The sequence below is a fragment of the Apaloderma vittatum genome, unplaced genomic scaffold (assembly GCF_000703405.1).
Source record: "Apaloderma vittatum isolate BGI_N311 unplaced genomic scaffold, ASM70340v1 scaffold5512, whole genome shotgun sequence".
In the NCBI taxonomy this organism is placed as follows: domain Eukaryota; kingdom Metazoa; phylum Chordata; class Aves; order Trogoniformes; family Trogonidae; genus Apaloderma; species Apaloderma vittatum.
Window position 1 is genome coordinate 37,748 of NW_009701765.1, and position 15,784 is coordinate 53,531.

The window sequence follows — 15,784 nt, forward strand, 5'->3', positions numbered from 1 at the left end:
AAGAAAGGCAGTGAGGATATCAGAGGATTTTTCTATTGGGTTGGTGGGACTGTTGCTTCGCTGGCGGTTACGAGGTAGAGGCAAAAGATGGCCTGATCTTGTTGAGATAAGCATTCAAAACTGGTTCATCACAGAAGGCCTGTCTGCAATGGGAATGTGCAGTTCTCCAGAGCTGTAACAAGGTTATAGTCTAGCTTTAGTCTATACATAACTTTCCTAAGATAAAAGGAAGCTGTTTCTTTATGCTCTACTATTGCTACGCTGTAGTACTGTTTTGCTAGTGATCAAGTTTTGGTGTGAGGTAAAGTAGATTTTCTCCTTGCAGCTGGATGGAGATAGTCTAAACAGTGTTACACTGTGCCTGTATGAAGTAGGCTTGACAGTTCTTCTGGATCTCCTTGAACACAATTTATGCTTTTGAAATTTGAGCTATTAAAATCAGTAACATATTGTACATATAATATCAATCTGACATGAAGAGAAGACCTTTGTGTCCACAGCAGCCCTAAAAGTTCTGCAAAAAGCAGAGCGTCCCAGAATTTCAAAACCTGGAATTAAAGAATAGTCTAGCTCAAAAGGGACATCTGGAAAGCATCTAGTCCAGGCTTCCATTTAAAGCAAGGCTAACTTCTAGGTTCATTCAGGTTGCTTGGGCCTCTCTCCAGACAGGTTTATACAGTTTCTGAGAGGTGAGATTCCAAAACCAATCTCAGCAACTTCTTCCAGTGCTTTATCACCCTCATTGGGAAGAGTTTCTTCCTTACAACTAATTGTAATGTGTCTTACGGCAATTAGGGTCTATTGCCCCTTGTCCTTTCACTGTGTGTCTGAGAAGAACCTGGCTTCATCTTCTGTAAACTACAGAAATTAGTAGTAGACTCCTCCACCTTGGTCCTCTCTTTCCCACATAAACAAAGATGCTTCTCTCTGCTTCACCATATGCATCTTGTGGGTTACATCTCCATAGCCCTCCACTGGACACTGCCCAGTTTTCAGCATCTTTCCTATATTGGGGAGCACAAACTAGAGAAATAATCACTTCCTTCAAGATGCTAACGCAGCCTACTGCATGGCTAGCTGACATCACCATGAGACACACCATGATTCATGTTTATGAAGTGAAGGTGTGTCCTGCACAAAACTTACAACCTAATTTACACCACTCTGCCTCCTCTGGCCCCACTACTTATATAAAACTTATATTTTTCATTGTGGCCAAGCCATGTTTATTCAAGGCTTCCCAGTGCTACAATATTTCAAAACGCTGAACTGTAAATTTCACTGCTTGTGTGTTGTTACATACCTCTGTACATCATCAGGGGATGTCTCATAGCATAAGTGTAGCATAGTCTATAGGCGAGTTTCTCAGCTTGTTTCTAGCAAATTGCCACCGTTTCTTCAGGGCAGAGATGAGAAAGGCTTCAGATGGTAAAAGCTACACAAGCCCTCTTTGAGCAAATATTCCCCTTTGCTCGTAGAGTGTCTGCTTAAGGCAATGTAGCTTGAACTGACAAAAAGGCTTTAGCAAGACAGACAATCCAGTCTAATAATCCAGAATTATGCATACACAGGAGAAAATTGAAGCATTTCCCTATGATTTTCAAAGTGTTCCACCAGTGACTTCCACTAATGATTGTCAGAATAACTTACTATTTTTTCTAATACAAATCAGCATGGACCTTATTTTAATTGTCTACGTAGCACTTAAGCTGCTGAGATTCAGTGATGTTTTTTTCACCATTCTTTTAAAAAAGCTTATATTTTTTGTTTCCTGTCCACGTGGGTGTTTAGCACTTTATGTTTATCACTGCACATTTCTACTGTGACCTTAATAAAAGTCCCATCAGTGAGTGTCCTTGGCAAAAAGTAAGTACACCTCTGGAATAAACTATGTGCCTTGTTCAGATAAACCCTGAAAAGTATTCAGTGTATAGAATATTTTATTTTTTTTATTGAAGCCTTTGATACTACTCCTAAATTGTGTAATGCAGATTGTTTCCCACAAAAGAGTGAACATATCTTTGGAAATAAAGCTGCTGCTCTTAAAAGATGATGAGATTCTTTGTGCAATAAAAAGATTTTAATCAGCACAATTTTTTTTTTCCTTTTCTCTTTGGCCTAACCTTGGACATGATCTAGGTTTTAGAAAAATCTGGTTGATAGTTTTCTTTTTATTTCTTCCTTCAATTCAAAAGTAAGCCTTGTTGCTTCACAAGCCCTGAATGTGCTGATTAAGGATTCCTTAACCAAAGCCTTTTCCGCTGTCTTTTTTTTGGACCCCATGAGACAAAACTTACTGGCCTGAAATTTTTTTAGGGCTGTTTTTTTTTTTAAAAAAAATAAACTGTTAATGTTCTGTAAACCATCTAGGAATGCAGTGTCACTGAGGAAGAGCATGAGATGCAATTTTCAAAATTATCTTCCTAGTGAATTAAGTTTGTAATTCATTCCTATTTCAGGGTTTCTCACAGCAGAGAAGGAGTAGGGCTTTTAGACTTTGTCTAACAGACATTTTGTCAGTGGTGGTGCTGTACCTCTTGACCCGTTCAGCAGTCTGGAAATGTCCACTTCTGCCATTATCATAAAGCCTCACTTATTAAATTGGTTAAAATAACAAAATGACAGTATGTGTTCCCATTCAAAGAAAGAAAGAGGTTCTACTTTAATAAAGCCAGTCACAAGAGTGCTGATAATTTAGTATCTATCTGCAATTAGTTATACCTAGTTTTAACAGGCAAACAGTGTACAGATAAAGACCATAAATACACATTGTCATCCTTCCTCATTACTCCAAGTTGAAAGCACAGGTTCTTTTTTGAATGTTATACCTTTTGATTCCTGCAGTTATCAAGTAAACTTCAGAAATTATATTGTGTGGCAATGTCTCCAAGTCAATAAATGAGATGATTATTCTTTTCCAGCTGTACAAAACGAACGAGACAGGATAAGTACAAGAAGAAACACTTTCGATGGCTGCAACATTCCTTCTATTAGCACGTTGTCACAAGCTGAGACACTCTCCCGTCAGGTACCGAGATCTACCACAAAATTATGTGATGACTCTGAGACCATTTTTTCGTAAATTTTAATACTTTTCAGTTTTTTATTGTATTAAATGTAGTTGCTGAGATTACTTCTTTCTACTTCCAAAATGCACCTAGCTTCCCCATCCCAATGAAAGAATCAGAGTACATTCTTAAAGCAAAGTCAATAAAAAAAATTCTGCTTTGTTCAGGACAATACGTCCTAGGCGCCTTTCTTAATAAAGCTTTATGATTCTTAATGCTTTTTAAATCAGTTGCCGTTTCAGGCATCTATCCTCGAGACTGGCTTTTCCATGAAACATTAAGGGACAAATTGTTCAAAGTCATTACATTCAAAAGGGTGTGGACACTAATTTCCTTACATTCTTTTGAAAATCCCATTTTTAATATCCTTAGATATTACAAATAAGGCAAATAGAAGTGTTGCAACTGGAGAGTCTATTCACATCTTGCTTTTAAATTTTCTTTGTCTCATCTGAACTTAATTTTCTTTTTTTTTTCTTCCTATCCAATCAATTGCTGAATGGAACAGTCTCCAGGCCTTTTCTGCACCTCAAATAAATCATGGTCATTGATTCTGCATTCCAACTAACTTAGAATTTAACTGCTACCTTTATGATTTCATGCTGACTGATTTATACATCCCCAAATGTTTTGTAATCTCATCCTTTATCAGCATCTCTCTTAGGGTGGAACTGCCTGTTAAGAATTGATGCAGGAATTACTGGGTGATAGTCTTTGGCACATATTGCAGACTAGATGAACGTAATGGGCCTTCCTATCTTTCAGACCTATACAGTATGAAAAATATACCTATTTTTACCTCCTTATTAATTCTTTGAACTTGCTTATTGTGCTCTTTTTGTGTTACTCTCTCTATCATTTTCAACTGATATATGCAATTCAGGAATAAGAGCTGTCTTAAACAGAATCACATCCTCAGCCTTTCCTGTTGCAAAGTTCTTTTCAGATGGTCGATTCCTGGCCTAAAACATCACCTTTCGTATACACACAAATTTATTCTACTTATTATTTGGTATGTTGTAGTAAGAGAGAATTGCTCCCACTATGCCAAGCATATATGAAGATACACTCTTGGTATCAAAGACCAAGAAGTCACATTAACATGATGGAAAGGTAAAATCTTAAAAGTCCTTGGTTTTGCCTAAAACAAATGAGTCTGTAAGATGAATTCAGTCCTAAGGAGAGGCTTGAAGGAGGTGGTAGTGCCACAAATCATTGGCCAAGTACTTCAGCTGTGAAACGAGGAAGAAGGTGGCATTCATCCCTTTTAAATTTTTCACATTAAAATCGAGAAAATGAATTATTTTTCCCTGTAGATTTCTTAGAGAGGAGAATTGTACAAGGACAATTTTACTTCTACAGACCCAGGAGAGGCTTCCAGAATTATGTAAAAATGAAAGGGACATGCTGGACTCTCATGGGAGTGTGTCTTTGATGTTTCTCAGGACAGTAGGCATACAGTGATATATTGTCACGTGCATCAAGTCATTAATGGGTACAAGTTGCACCAGGAAAGGTTTGCAATTTTTTACAGCGAGAACAGCCACTAGAACAATCTCCCAGGGATGTGGAGATTTGCGATTGGACTGGGTGCTAGACAATCTCATCTAGGCTTTCCCACAAAAGTTGAACTGAGATGATCTTTCAAGGTCCCTTTCAACCTGGTCTGGTCTATAATTCTATGAAGTCAGTGACTCCAGTGTTACACCCCAGAAATAATAGGCTAAAGCAGTTGAGAAGTTCACAGCTTCATATCCTTGTGAAGAGATGCAGCCCTAGGAGTTCATAATGAAATCTATGGGAGTCATCCCATGAATACCAAGGAGAAGCTCACTGAGTAATTTTAACACAGTCTATAGCTTGTCCTATAAGGTGTAATTTATAAAGATGCATAGCAAGATATTAAAGAAAAGACAATATATTAAGTTCATGAGTCAGTAAATCTAATGCTTAAACAACCTGCCTGTTCTTTCCCTTCTTGAATTAACTTCTAATTGCATGGTGGTATTTTTTTCTGGTAACCCAGCATACTTTCTGCTATCAGAACTCTCTTCTCTATGGAGGTACTTGAATCATGATCAAGACTCCTCTTACTCTTCTGGAAAAAAATTAAATATATTGTATTTCTTTAGGTTCTTTCTATACTGAAGGTTTTCTAGACTGAATCATTCTCGTAGCTCTCATCTGAATGATACTCATTATTTTCAACTTTTTTTTTGTAGAACAGATGCCAGAAATGGACTCATGATTAAAGCAGGGATTTCACAAAGAGACAATACTTCTAATTTTTGACCTTACATGATAGCCTTTGAATTATGTGTCTGAAGATATTTTCAACTGCCTAGCTGCTCTGTTTCCCTGAGAACTAATATTCAGGTGGTTAACTGCCATTAATATATAAGCTGTCTTTGGTATTTTAGAATTATGGAGGAAGCACTAAACTTTGGGTCACAACTCCTTTTGACCACCCAAGGATAATGGTATTTCACCACAGATCCCTCTGGAGGATATAACAGATCTGGGAATGAAGGGGATCTGGTAGGAGTCAACCTAAATAACATGCATCATCCTGAAATTTGTAGATACACAGTGTTGGAAGATCAAACAATTTATTTGGGAGAGAGGCGAGATAAAAACACTACAGAATTTCCTGTGTATGCTTTCTAATAAAACATAAGGTGAAAGTTTCATAGGCTTTGTACAGTGGTGGAGTTTTTTTATTGCTGTAGAGGGGTATTTTTCTCCTTCTTTTTCTTTTTCTTTTTCTTTTTCTTTTTCTTTTTCTTTTTCTTTTTCTTTTTCTTTTTTTTTTTTTTCTTTTTCTTTTTCCTTTTCTTTCTCTTTTTCTTTTTCTTTTTCTTTTTCTTTTTCTTTTTCTTTTTCTTTTTCTTTTTCTTTTTCTTTTTCTTTTTCTTTTTCTTTTTTTCTTTTTCTTTTCCTTTTTCTTTTTTCTTTTCTTCTTTCCTTTTCCTTTTCCTTTTCCTTTTCCTTTTCCTTTTCCTTTTCCTTTTCCTTTTCATTTTCATTTTTTTTCCTTTTCTTTTTCCTTTTCCTTTTCCTTTTCATTTTCTTTTTCTTTTTCTTTTATCTATTTTCCTTTTCCTTTTTTTTTTTTTTGTTCCCTGATATGATAGCAGCTATAAACTAACATTCTCTTCTCAGGCTTGGTTTTCTCTTAAGTTGTCTTTCCTTCCTGGCTTAAGAGCAAGCCTGGTTTTGTTCCTTTCCTTGAAAAGTCATTAAGAATTCCAGGATTTGGCTCAGTGATTATGTGAAAGTGCCCCAGCTTCAGGCCCAGAAAGATATTGCTCTCTTCTTATTTCACGTAACACTGTTCACTGCAGGTGGTCTGTGAGGCAGGCACACTCATATCCTTTACATTTGCTCTGAAACGTCTCAGGCCTCTGCCTATACTGCTGCTTCATCATTACAAACCATTCTCCTCCAGGCACTAAAAAAACCCCTGTTTTACCTTCTAAAGTTAATGATACTTGTCTTTCCACTAGGAGAACATGCTACCCCTTTATCTCTTTCTTTCTTTGCCCTTAACATTACTGCATGCCCTTATGAGCATTTTTTTTTTTCCTGAAATGAAGTAAATGTCAACCATTTTAAAGGAATTAAAAAAACACCTCCCCCCTACAAATAATAAGAGCTCTAGTATATTTAAAAATCATATTTTGGCATGAGAATATACTATGTCATGATATGAACAGTGTAATTTTTAACATCCTGTAATACACACAGGTTAAAATGAGAAATAAAATTTTGTTATTTATGTGCAGAATAATGGTCCTTATGGTCAAGGAATTTCTCAAAAGTATGCATGGTTACTGCTGTGATTTTTTCTTAAATATGCTGTTGCCCAGTGAAAAGGCATTTATATGGATTTAACATTGTTAATTTTTTCTCTCACTATGGACAGATCTCAATCCCCAGTCCTGGTGCTAGCAGTGACATAAATGTTAAGAAAATTGCTGGTATTAGCGATGTCTGTGAATCTATGAAGCAACAACTTCTAGTACTGGTGGAATGGGCTAAATATATTCCAGGCTTCTGTGAATTACCACTGGATGACCAGGTATAAGAAGACATCAAAGACAGAACTTTATTTATTGTCCTATTATTTCTCTGACATATAAATATTATGATGATTAAACACTCATTTTTACTCATTTTTTGTCTGATCAAATAGAGCTAGGTGCTAGACTCATCACCTTAATTTTTTAAAAATTTTGAAATAGCGTCACCACAAAACAAAACCAGAGGAAATTGTAAAGGCTCTAGTGTGTCAAAAAGAAGCAGCAAACCAGTATGTCTTTTAATGTTTTGTGCTTTCTGCATGCTTTTGCAAGCAGAGATACCAATCTGCATGCCAGAATGAAAAAAATCTAGTAGAAAAAGCCATGCTTTTTTCTGGCTTTGCAAAGTATTTATTTCATGTTCACCTTTCTTTGTTGCATGGTTTAAGACAGCATGTTATTTACTTTGAAGCAGCTCTTGTCTACCTGCAAAAAAATAAAAGCCATTAGAATCTTGGACAAATGCCAAACATGCTATCAATCCATAGCAAGTAATATTTCATATAATACAATATTCTAAATTTATAGTGTATATATTGAGTGTGGGGGGAAAAAAAATCACACCTTAAAAATTCTTAAGAGTTTTCATGCCAGCGATCAGATATATCATCACATCTGTAATATATCCTAATGTTACACTGGATGTGACGTAAGTTGTGCTGGCACACTCAACAGTGTCTCCACATCACGGTAAGCAGTTCTCTCACCAGCCGCCTGGGCAGGAGGTTAATTCACGGCTCAGGATCTTTTGATTCCAGTCCACCAAAATCTGATTTAGCTGGAAAATGACTCTTTAGGTGGAGCTGTGTCATTCCTCCTTTTTGTCTCTTCAGTCTCTCAGTTTTTAAACAACATCCTACAGGGAAAGTTAGATCATCGGGTTTGAGACTCAAGCTGAGCTCATTCCTCTTAAACTCTTCCTCGGGAATGGAGGTGTTTCAGACTACAGGAGTCCCCTCCAAATAGAAGCTTAATGATATCTTTGCAGACCCACGGAATACAATATGTGTACACAAGCTCAATGTGCTGGAATAAGTTAAAAATCTATTCACATGAAAGGAAAACGGGTGGATGTGGCACTTCAGGAGATGGTAATCAGCCTGATTTGCAAATCACAGAGCAGGCCACAGCAGATACATTAACTCTGCTGAGAAACTGAAAAATCTTAACATATTTAGATGCTATGTAACATTACATCACTCTTAAAGTATTGGCTTGGATCTGCAAGAAGAGAATTAATTGCCAAGAGAGGAGTTCCTTGAGGAAATAGTGATCAGTACTGGTTTCAAGCAGACATCAAAACCAAAGTAAATAGGTGAGAAAGAGTAAACTAATGAGGATATTTGTAAGTGCCTCCTTTGTATGACTCTTCTTTGTTGGTAGCAGTGAATATTTTAGCATATATGGCTTTGTTGGGGAAAAAGGTCTTTTAAGTGCCACATAAATTTTTGGTTCAGGCAGGGTGAGAAGAAAGAAACCCTGATAGTGCCAAATTTACTGTAGCATTTCATTCCAGCCCACTGGAGTCTTTAATGTCAACTTAAAATTCCAGAGAAAACTTTATAAAGGGAATAGGCAGTAGGAAGTAAATGTAAGTATCAAATTTATTGAGAAGTATTTTCAGAGCCCTTTAAAATCTAGACCAAATGCTGGAAGTGACAGAGGATGACAATTTAATTATAGTGTGCTGTTAGTACAGTGTTAAGGTTTTTACATTCATTTTGCATTTTACATTAGAATCTCAGCAGTCTTAAACACGTACCTGTAACTGAATACATGCAGGATAATATGTGTCCTCATTTCTTTTGCCCTTATTGGAACCTACTGCTTTATCTTCTATTGAGTCTGCTTTTTTTTTCTCATGAGGTTGCCCTTCTAAGAGCACATGCTGGTGAACACTTGTTGCTTGGAGCAGCAAAACGGTCCATGGCATATAAGGACATTTTACTTTTAGGTAAATATTGGTTTTGTTTTAATTAATAATGATGATGTTATAGTACATTAGCAACCATGTAATCAGTTAAGTGAGACAACTGTTCTGGCACAGTCAAAGCAATGCGTTCTGTGAATGCTAAATAGCTATTAATGACATAATGTCACGTGCCCTGTTCCAGCCACAGCAGGTGGACATTTTTATGCAAGTCAGTACAACTGAAGGTTTATTGGATACCAGAAACCATAACTAAAAGAGACTTCCTGGCAAATTATCTCCTTACATTAGTATCCTTTCTGCACCTCTGTCCCTTAAAAAACCCAGAACAAAACAACAACAAATTAAAAACTGTAAAAAACCTTTGCTTAAAAGCAGAGCAGCCAAACTGTGGCCCGTGTACTGATTTCAGTCTTCATGAAAACCATTTATCTGGATCTTTCTCAGGATCCTTTTAGACATAGTAAGGGAAGACTAGAAAATTGGATAGCCTGTTCCCTGAAACTTGCTATCCCAAGGGCCCTCTCACTGCTGCCTTGACAGTAGCCATGTGGCCATCATGTAAACATCACGCCTGTTGCCCCATGCCATGTGGAGATGGGTGCATCCATGGCACAGTAAGGAGTCAACACCTGCATAAGCATTATCTTGGTCACTTGAAATGGCTCCTGCACTGCATTATATAAAGAGATCATGGCTGTTAGGGAAGGAGATGTCATCGTGTTGTGGAAGCATGTCTGAAGTACATAGTACTGTGTCTCTCTGTTGTGTGCATGCGTGTGGATGTACAGTGATGTGATCAGGCATTTGCTAGCATTGTTTGGAGCAGTACCCTGCCAGTCTGAAGTCCACCCTGCCCAAAGCAGTCCCATTAAACGTGTGCAGCACTTGTGCTGGTCTGTGAGAAAGTGAGGAGGTCTTCTCAGATGGGATTTTTGATGTGAGGCAAGACTGGGCGGTTTATGGATTCAAACTAGTTTCTCCACTGGTGGTGTGGTGCAGGGAAGTTTTCCACTACTTGCTCTCCTTCCTCTTTGGGCTTGCCTTTTCATAGCTCTAAATAGGCTTGAATTTATTTTTACACACATCGTAACATTAAAAGCACAAGAGGGGCTTGTTCTGGAGATCCTACTCTCACCAGCAATCCTTTCAAGTTAAAAACTGTACAAATAACTTTCTTAACCTAGTTCTTTCTCTAGATACAGTTTTACTGACAAAACTAACATAAATAAAAAGGAAATATTTGCAGTTTAATTGGGATTAGTAGGTAATAAGGAAAATAATGGTAAAATAATAAGCAGAAATTTATAGTCATTACCACCAACATTAACATATATATCAAAAGAAGAAACAATTTGAGACTCCAAGGCTTATTTCTGATACTTAGAGGTAGATATCTCTAAAGCTTATTAGTCATTTTAACATGGATCTCTTGTGATATAATCATCAGCCTTTCTTTCAAAAACTACTTGGTGGAAGCTCTATAGCTTTCCTAGTGTTCTAACCATTTATGACAGATGATTTCTGGACAGAAGGTGAATTAAAATGCAATGAGAGGACTTCTAGAAAATGGAAATTTAAAATTCAAGACCAAGGAAATTTAATTATTTACTGAAAATTTTATGATGCTTCTAAATTTTATTAGGAGTAAGAGAAGCATCTATTAGAAAAAAAAAGTATTTGTGGTGGCTCCACTGATCATTCATCTTGGGATATATTATTTTAATGAGGGAAGAAGAAATTTTAAGATCAGTTTACCATTACATTTCTCTGTTACCTAAAGGCCTACTTGCTCCATTCTTGTGCATTCAAATATGGGCCTCAGTCCTGTGAACTAATCAGTAACTGTACATGGCATATTTACATGCATATATTATTTACTGGGTGACAGCTATATTTTGCACATATAACTTTGTTTGCAAGGAACAGTTTTGTATGATACAAAGGAGAGTTATTACTTAGAAAAATATTAATTTGATTAAGCAAAATGAAATGTTCTTTTGCAAATGGGCTTTATCTAGTATGTTGTGTCAATCCACATGTTGGTATTCTTTCTCTTCAAGGCAATAATTACATAATCCATCGCAACAGTGCTGAAGTAGAGATCAGCCGAGTGGCAAATCGGATTCTAGATGAATTAGTTCGACCCTTCCAGGAAATTCAGATAGATGACAATGAATACGCTTGCTTGAAAGCAATTGTGTTTTTTGATCCAGGTACTTTCTCAAAAATATCTCTCAAAATTAATTTACACGTGATTATATTGACATTAAGTTTTGTTGATGTAGCATCTGCTTATGTTATCTAGCTGGATGGAAAACAATAAAATGAAATGGCATCCTGGCCTGTATCAGAAATGGTGTGACCAGCAGGAGGAGGGAGGTGATCATGCCCCTGTACTCGGCACTCGTGAGACCTCACCTCGAGTACTGTGTCCAGTTTTGGTCACCACAGTACAAGAAGGACATCAAGGTGCTGGAGCGGGTGCAGAGAAGGGCAACAAGGCTTGTGAGAGGTCTGGAAAACATGCCCTATGAAGAGCGGCTGAGGGAACTGGGTTTGTTTAGTCTGGAGAAGAGGAGGCTGAGAGGAGACCTTATTGCCCTCTACAACTACCTAAAAGGAGGTTGTAGTGAGGCTGGTGCTGGTCTCTTCTCTCTAATTACTAATGACAGGACAAGGGGAAACGGCCTCAAGTTGCGTCAGGGTAAGTTTAGATTGGATATTCGGAGGAAGTTCTTTACTGAACGAGTGGTGAGGCACTGGAACAGGCTGCCCAGGGAGGTGGTGGAGTCACCAACTCTAGAGGTGTTTAAAAAAAAAGTAGATCTAGCACTTGAGGCTATGGTGTAGTGGTTAGGTATGCTGGGATGAAGGTCGGACTAGATGATCTTCAGAGGTCCCTTCCAACCCCTAACGTTCTGTGATTCTGTGGTTCTGTGAAAACAAGTGTGATGCTCCGCCCAAGCCATAATCTACCTTGACTTTATGTTTTTGTCATTTCTTAAGATGCAAAAGGCCTGAGTAATCCAATGAAGATTAAGAACATGCGGTTCCAAGTCCAAATCAGTTTAGAAGATTATATTAATGATCGTCAGTATGACTCCCGAGGAAGGTTTGGAGAACTTCTGCTTCTACTCCCTACACTCCAGAGCATCACTTGGCAAATGATTGAGCAAATACAACTGGTTAAACTATTTGGAATTGTTAAAATTGACAGTTTGCTTCAGGAAATGTTACTGGGAGGTAAGCTAACAACTTAAATTTACTATGTTGTATTATGTTGGAATTAGCTTACTGGGATGTTGAGGCAGTCTTGATATGAGCAAGCACTTTGTCCACTGCCTTGCTGGCTGGGCTTTGGATTTTATGGTTGCTAGCTAAAGCCTTCTTGTCTTATCTGCTCATCTTGGTAACTTAGTCCTATAACCTCAGATTGTGCTGTGTACTTCTCAGTCTTTGCTGGGTATCTAGACATATAATTCCCTAGGCAGACGAAACACTCCTTACAAATATTTCATTAAATCCACTGTTAATGTAGTCAAAACAGTGCATATTAGCACAGTACTTAATATGGTTGAAGACTGGTTAAATTGTTTAATGAATACCCAGAGGCAATTATTCAAATTGCCAATCAAAATATTAGCTCTGCAGAAATGTTAATTATTGAAGTATTAGTCACTGGCAACACCACGCTCTTTTGAATTGAGATATGCTCATGTTATTGCAGGTACTTCTAATGATGCCAGTCATCTGCATCATCCAGTACATCCTCACTTAGCCCAGGATCCATTAACTGGCCAAACTATCCTCATAAGTTCAATGTCTGCACCTGTACATACAGAACAGATTTGTAAGTACTTGCAAGTTAGCCTTCTGTCATAACAGTTCACTGTTAAATTTAAAATATTAATTAGAATGGTGACCTGTCAGTGTTCATAGAGCTATTTCATCAGCATTCTTAAATTAAAATAATTGTCCATTAAAAAGGTATGTATATAAACAGTGTTAAGTCAGAGACTTTGATCTGTATTTAATCTGATCTTTAAAATACTGCACCATTCTGATACAACATTGTTTTCACAGGCATAATTTTTAATAAACTAAAAAATCTGGTAATTAAAGTATCTTGTTTCCCTAACATGCCAAATGTAAAAGAACATCCTTTCAGCACAGTAATACATATACATCTATGCAAGGTAGGTCAGAATATAAAAATATATAATTCTTTCTATATTCTTTTTCAGCAACTCCAGAAACTCCATTACCTTCCCCTCCTCAAGGGTCTGGACAAGAATACAAAATGTCTACAAATCAGGCTTCAGTCATTGCACAGCAATCCATTTTGAAACAAAAACCATTGTGATATTGTTTCTGACTCTGCCTTACTCTTCCTTCCTTCCTTCCTTCACTTCTTCCTTCCCTCCCTCCTTCCTTCTCTCCTTCTCTCTCTCCCTCCCTCCTTCCCTCTTTCATTACCTCCCTTCTTCCACTTTATGCACTAGGTAGATAGGTAGGACACTTGCACATTTAAAATCTCAGGATGATAAAGGAAATTATTTCCTTAGCAGACACTACTGTGGGTGTTTCATGAAACACCTCATGATTTGGGAAGTCATACTCACTGCTCTGACTGCTGCATACAGCTGTAACTGTGGACCCTGCAGTCTGACAGATATGTACAGAGGTCGATACTATTTTTAGATCTTTTAACAGCACAGATCCATTTTTTTATTTCCTGTTTTAATTGTTGTCTTAATATTATTGTTTTAGATGTGTATATAATTTTTTTTTTCATTTTGACAGAACTGGTTAGTGCTTGTTTAGCTGTGAATTGTAAACATAAAAAAAAATCAGGTTAATCAGACAAATGCCAAGATTCCATTAATAGTAAAACAGCAGACTACCAAAAAATGGGAAAAAAAAGTGCTTAATGGACAGAAACACCCAACTCATTTTTAAAAAATCTGGATTTGAAAGAACCATCTCTTTCAAGTAAAATTTCAGAAAAAGAGTTCGAACTTCCCTGCTTATCTGTTTGTATGAATCAGAGCACCTGCTGTGGGCAAATATGTTTGAGGACTTTTAAAAATCTGCATAGACAGTAATGTCTTTATCAGTCAATTGCACAGTGCCCCCGCATCAGTGCTGCCATTTGTACTGCTAAATTTTTAGAACAAGGACTGGTATGCTTTTTGGTCAGAACTCACTAGTACTGTCTTAAACAAGCTCTGGGCACACTTTTGGAATCAAGCAGTCTAGGGACACTTCTCCCCAGGTGCTTTGGATATGGCCACCTCTCCATAGGGGCACAGAGAGTTTAACCAGGAATACAGCCAGACCACGCCACTTGACCTCAGGGCTGGATTATAGACTTTGTACTGTTCGATTTACTAGTGTAAATGTAGTTGCTGTATTTTTTTACCTAACTGGCTGTGAATGCATATTTCAACAACCACTCTAAACTTCATCTTCAGAGAAGTCGTAGTTATGTAGCTGAGTTACTAAGTCAAGCAGCAAACATGCCTGAATTCAGCTCCAGATGTTCCTGGTTTGAGCCATGGTATTTCAGACCAGAAGACAGCCAGCATACCAAATACTCATCCTCTGGACTTTTTAGTTTTCGGAAGTTTGGGATGAATTGATTTACTCCTCTTCCTCCCCTTCCAGTCTGGGAGGATCCAACAATGACTGAATTTTGTGTCTGGAGACTATAATAAACCATCTGGATTTGGACTCTCTGTGGATTTGCACAAAGAAGACCCCGTGACACACACACACTTGGGCATATAGTCACTCAGTTATAATTTGTGAAAGTAATCGATTATGATATATAAAGTGATCTGTTCATACAATACTGACGTCATAAGGAAATCACCACTTTGCACGTTTTATTTATTCCAGACAGCAATGTTTTTCCCTTAGTACTTTAAAGTAGATTTTCTTCCCAGAAGTTATGTAAGAGAGAAACAGAAAAAAAAGAGGGCAAGTTTACTGAAGTATTGCAAAGAGAAAACACAGCGGAGTCAGAAATTCTGCACGGTGAGATGTTGATTGTCCTGAACCAGACATCTGCATTAACTGAAGCTTCCAATGAAGTTAGACCTCTGGCTTTTAAAGGTTGTTCAGGCAAACTGATATGATTCTTCAGATGCATTTTTGCAGACAGGAAATGTAACACAGTAAATGCTGAGCTGACTTGAATGTTGAAAAGGCTTTATTAAATGAGAATACACTTGCAACCAGGTAGATGCTGTGTTTCTTTATGTTATTTTGAAGTAGATGCTTCTGTAAAGTCTGCCTATAATAGCTCTTAATGTTTACCTTTTGCTTTTTAGAGTTGTTGTTTTTTGTTTGTTTACTGTTTATTTCCTATCAATGCATTGCTCTTCTTACAAGTCCCCTTTAATATGATTTTTTATGACAGAATAAAGCACTGAAGTTTTGTCAGTAACTTTAGGGGAATCTGGAATGTGCTATTTTTACAAGGTAGACCAAAAACACTTTGTGGGGAAGCACAAAGGTAAAGCATGCGTGAGAGATACTGAGCAGCCCAAAAGTTGACTAATGAAGGGTCACTTTTGTGTACTTGTCATAGCAAGAGTGTTGAGCTCAAGTTGGATCTTTATGACTTTACTGGGTCAGATTAATTAAGTCAGTTGCCTAAACATGGCAGTATGGGTCTGACTACAAACATTTAACTG

At 37.3% G+C, this 15,784-nt stretch overlaps 1 protein-coding gene across 1 annotated transcript in view; it reads left to right on the forward strand.

The window, feature by feature from the left end:
- HNF4G (hepatocyte nuclear factor 4, gamma) overlaps positions 1 to 13,446 on the forward strand; it is a 19,069-nt gene extending 5,623 nt beyond the window's left edge. The window contains exons 4-10 of the mRNA XM_009879263.1: positions 2,922 to 3,028; positions 6,994 to 7,149; positions 9,017 to 9,104; positions 11,144 to 11,296; positions 12,090 to 12,326; positions 12,811 to 12,933; positions 13,328 to 13,446. Of these exons, the coding sequence (XP_009877565.1) occupies positions 2,922 to 3,028; positions 6,994 to 7,149; positions 9,017 to 9,104; positions 11,144 to 11,296; positions 12,090 to 12,326; positions 12,811 to 12,933; positions 13,328 to 13,446 (983 nt within the window). The remainder of the gene's footprint in view (positions 1 to 2,921; positions 3,029 to 6,993; positions 7,150 to 9,016; positions 9,105 to 11,143; positions 11,297 to 12,089; positions 12,327 to 12,810; positions 12,934 to 13,327) is intronic.
- Positions 13,447 to 15,784: the final 2,338 nt, after the last annotated feature.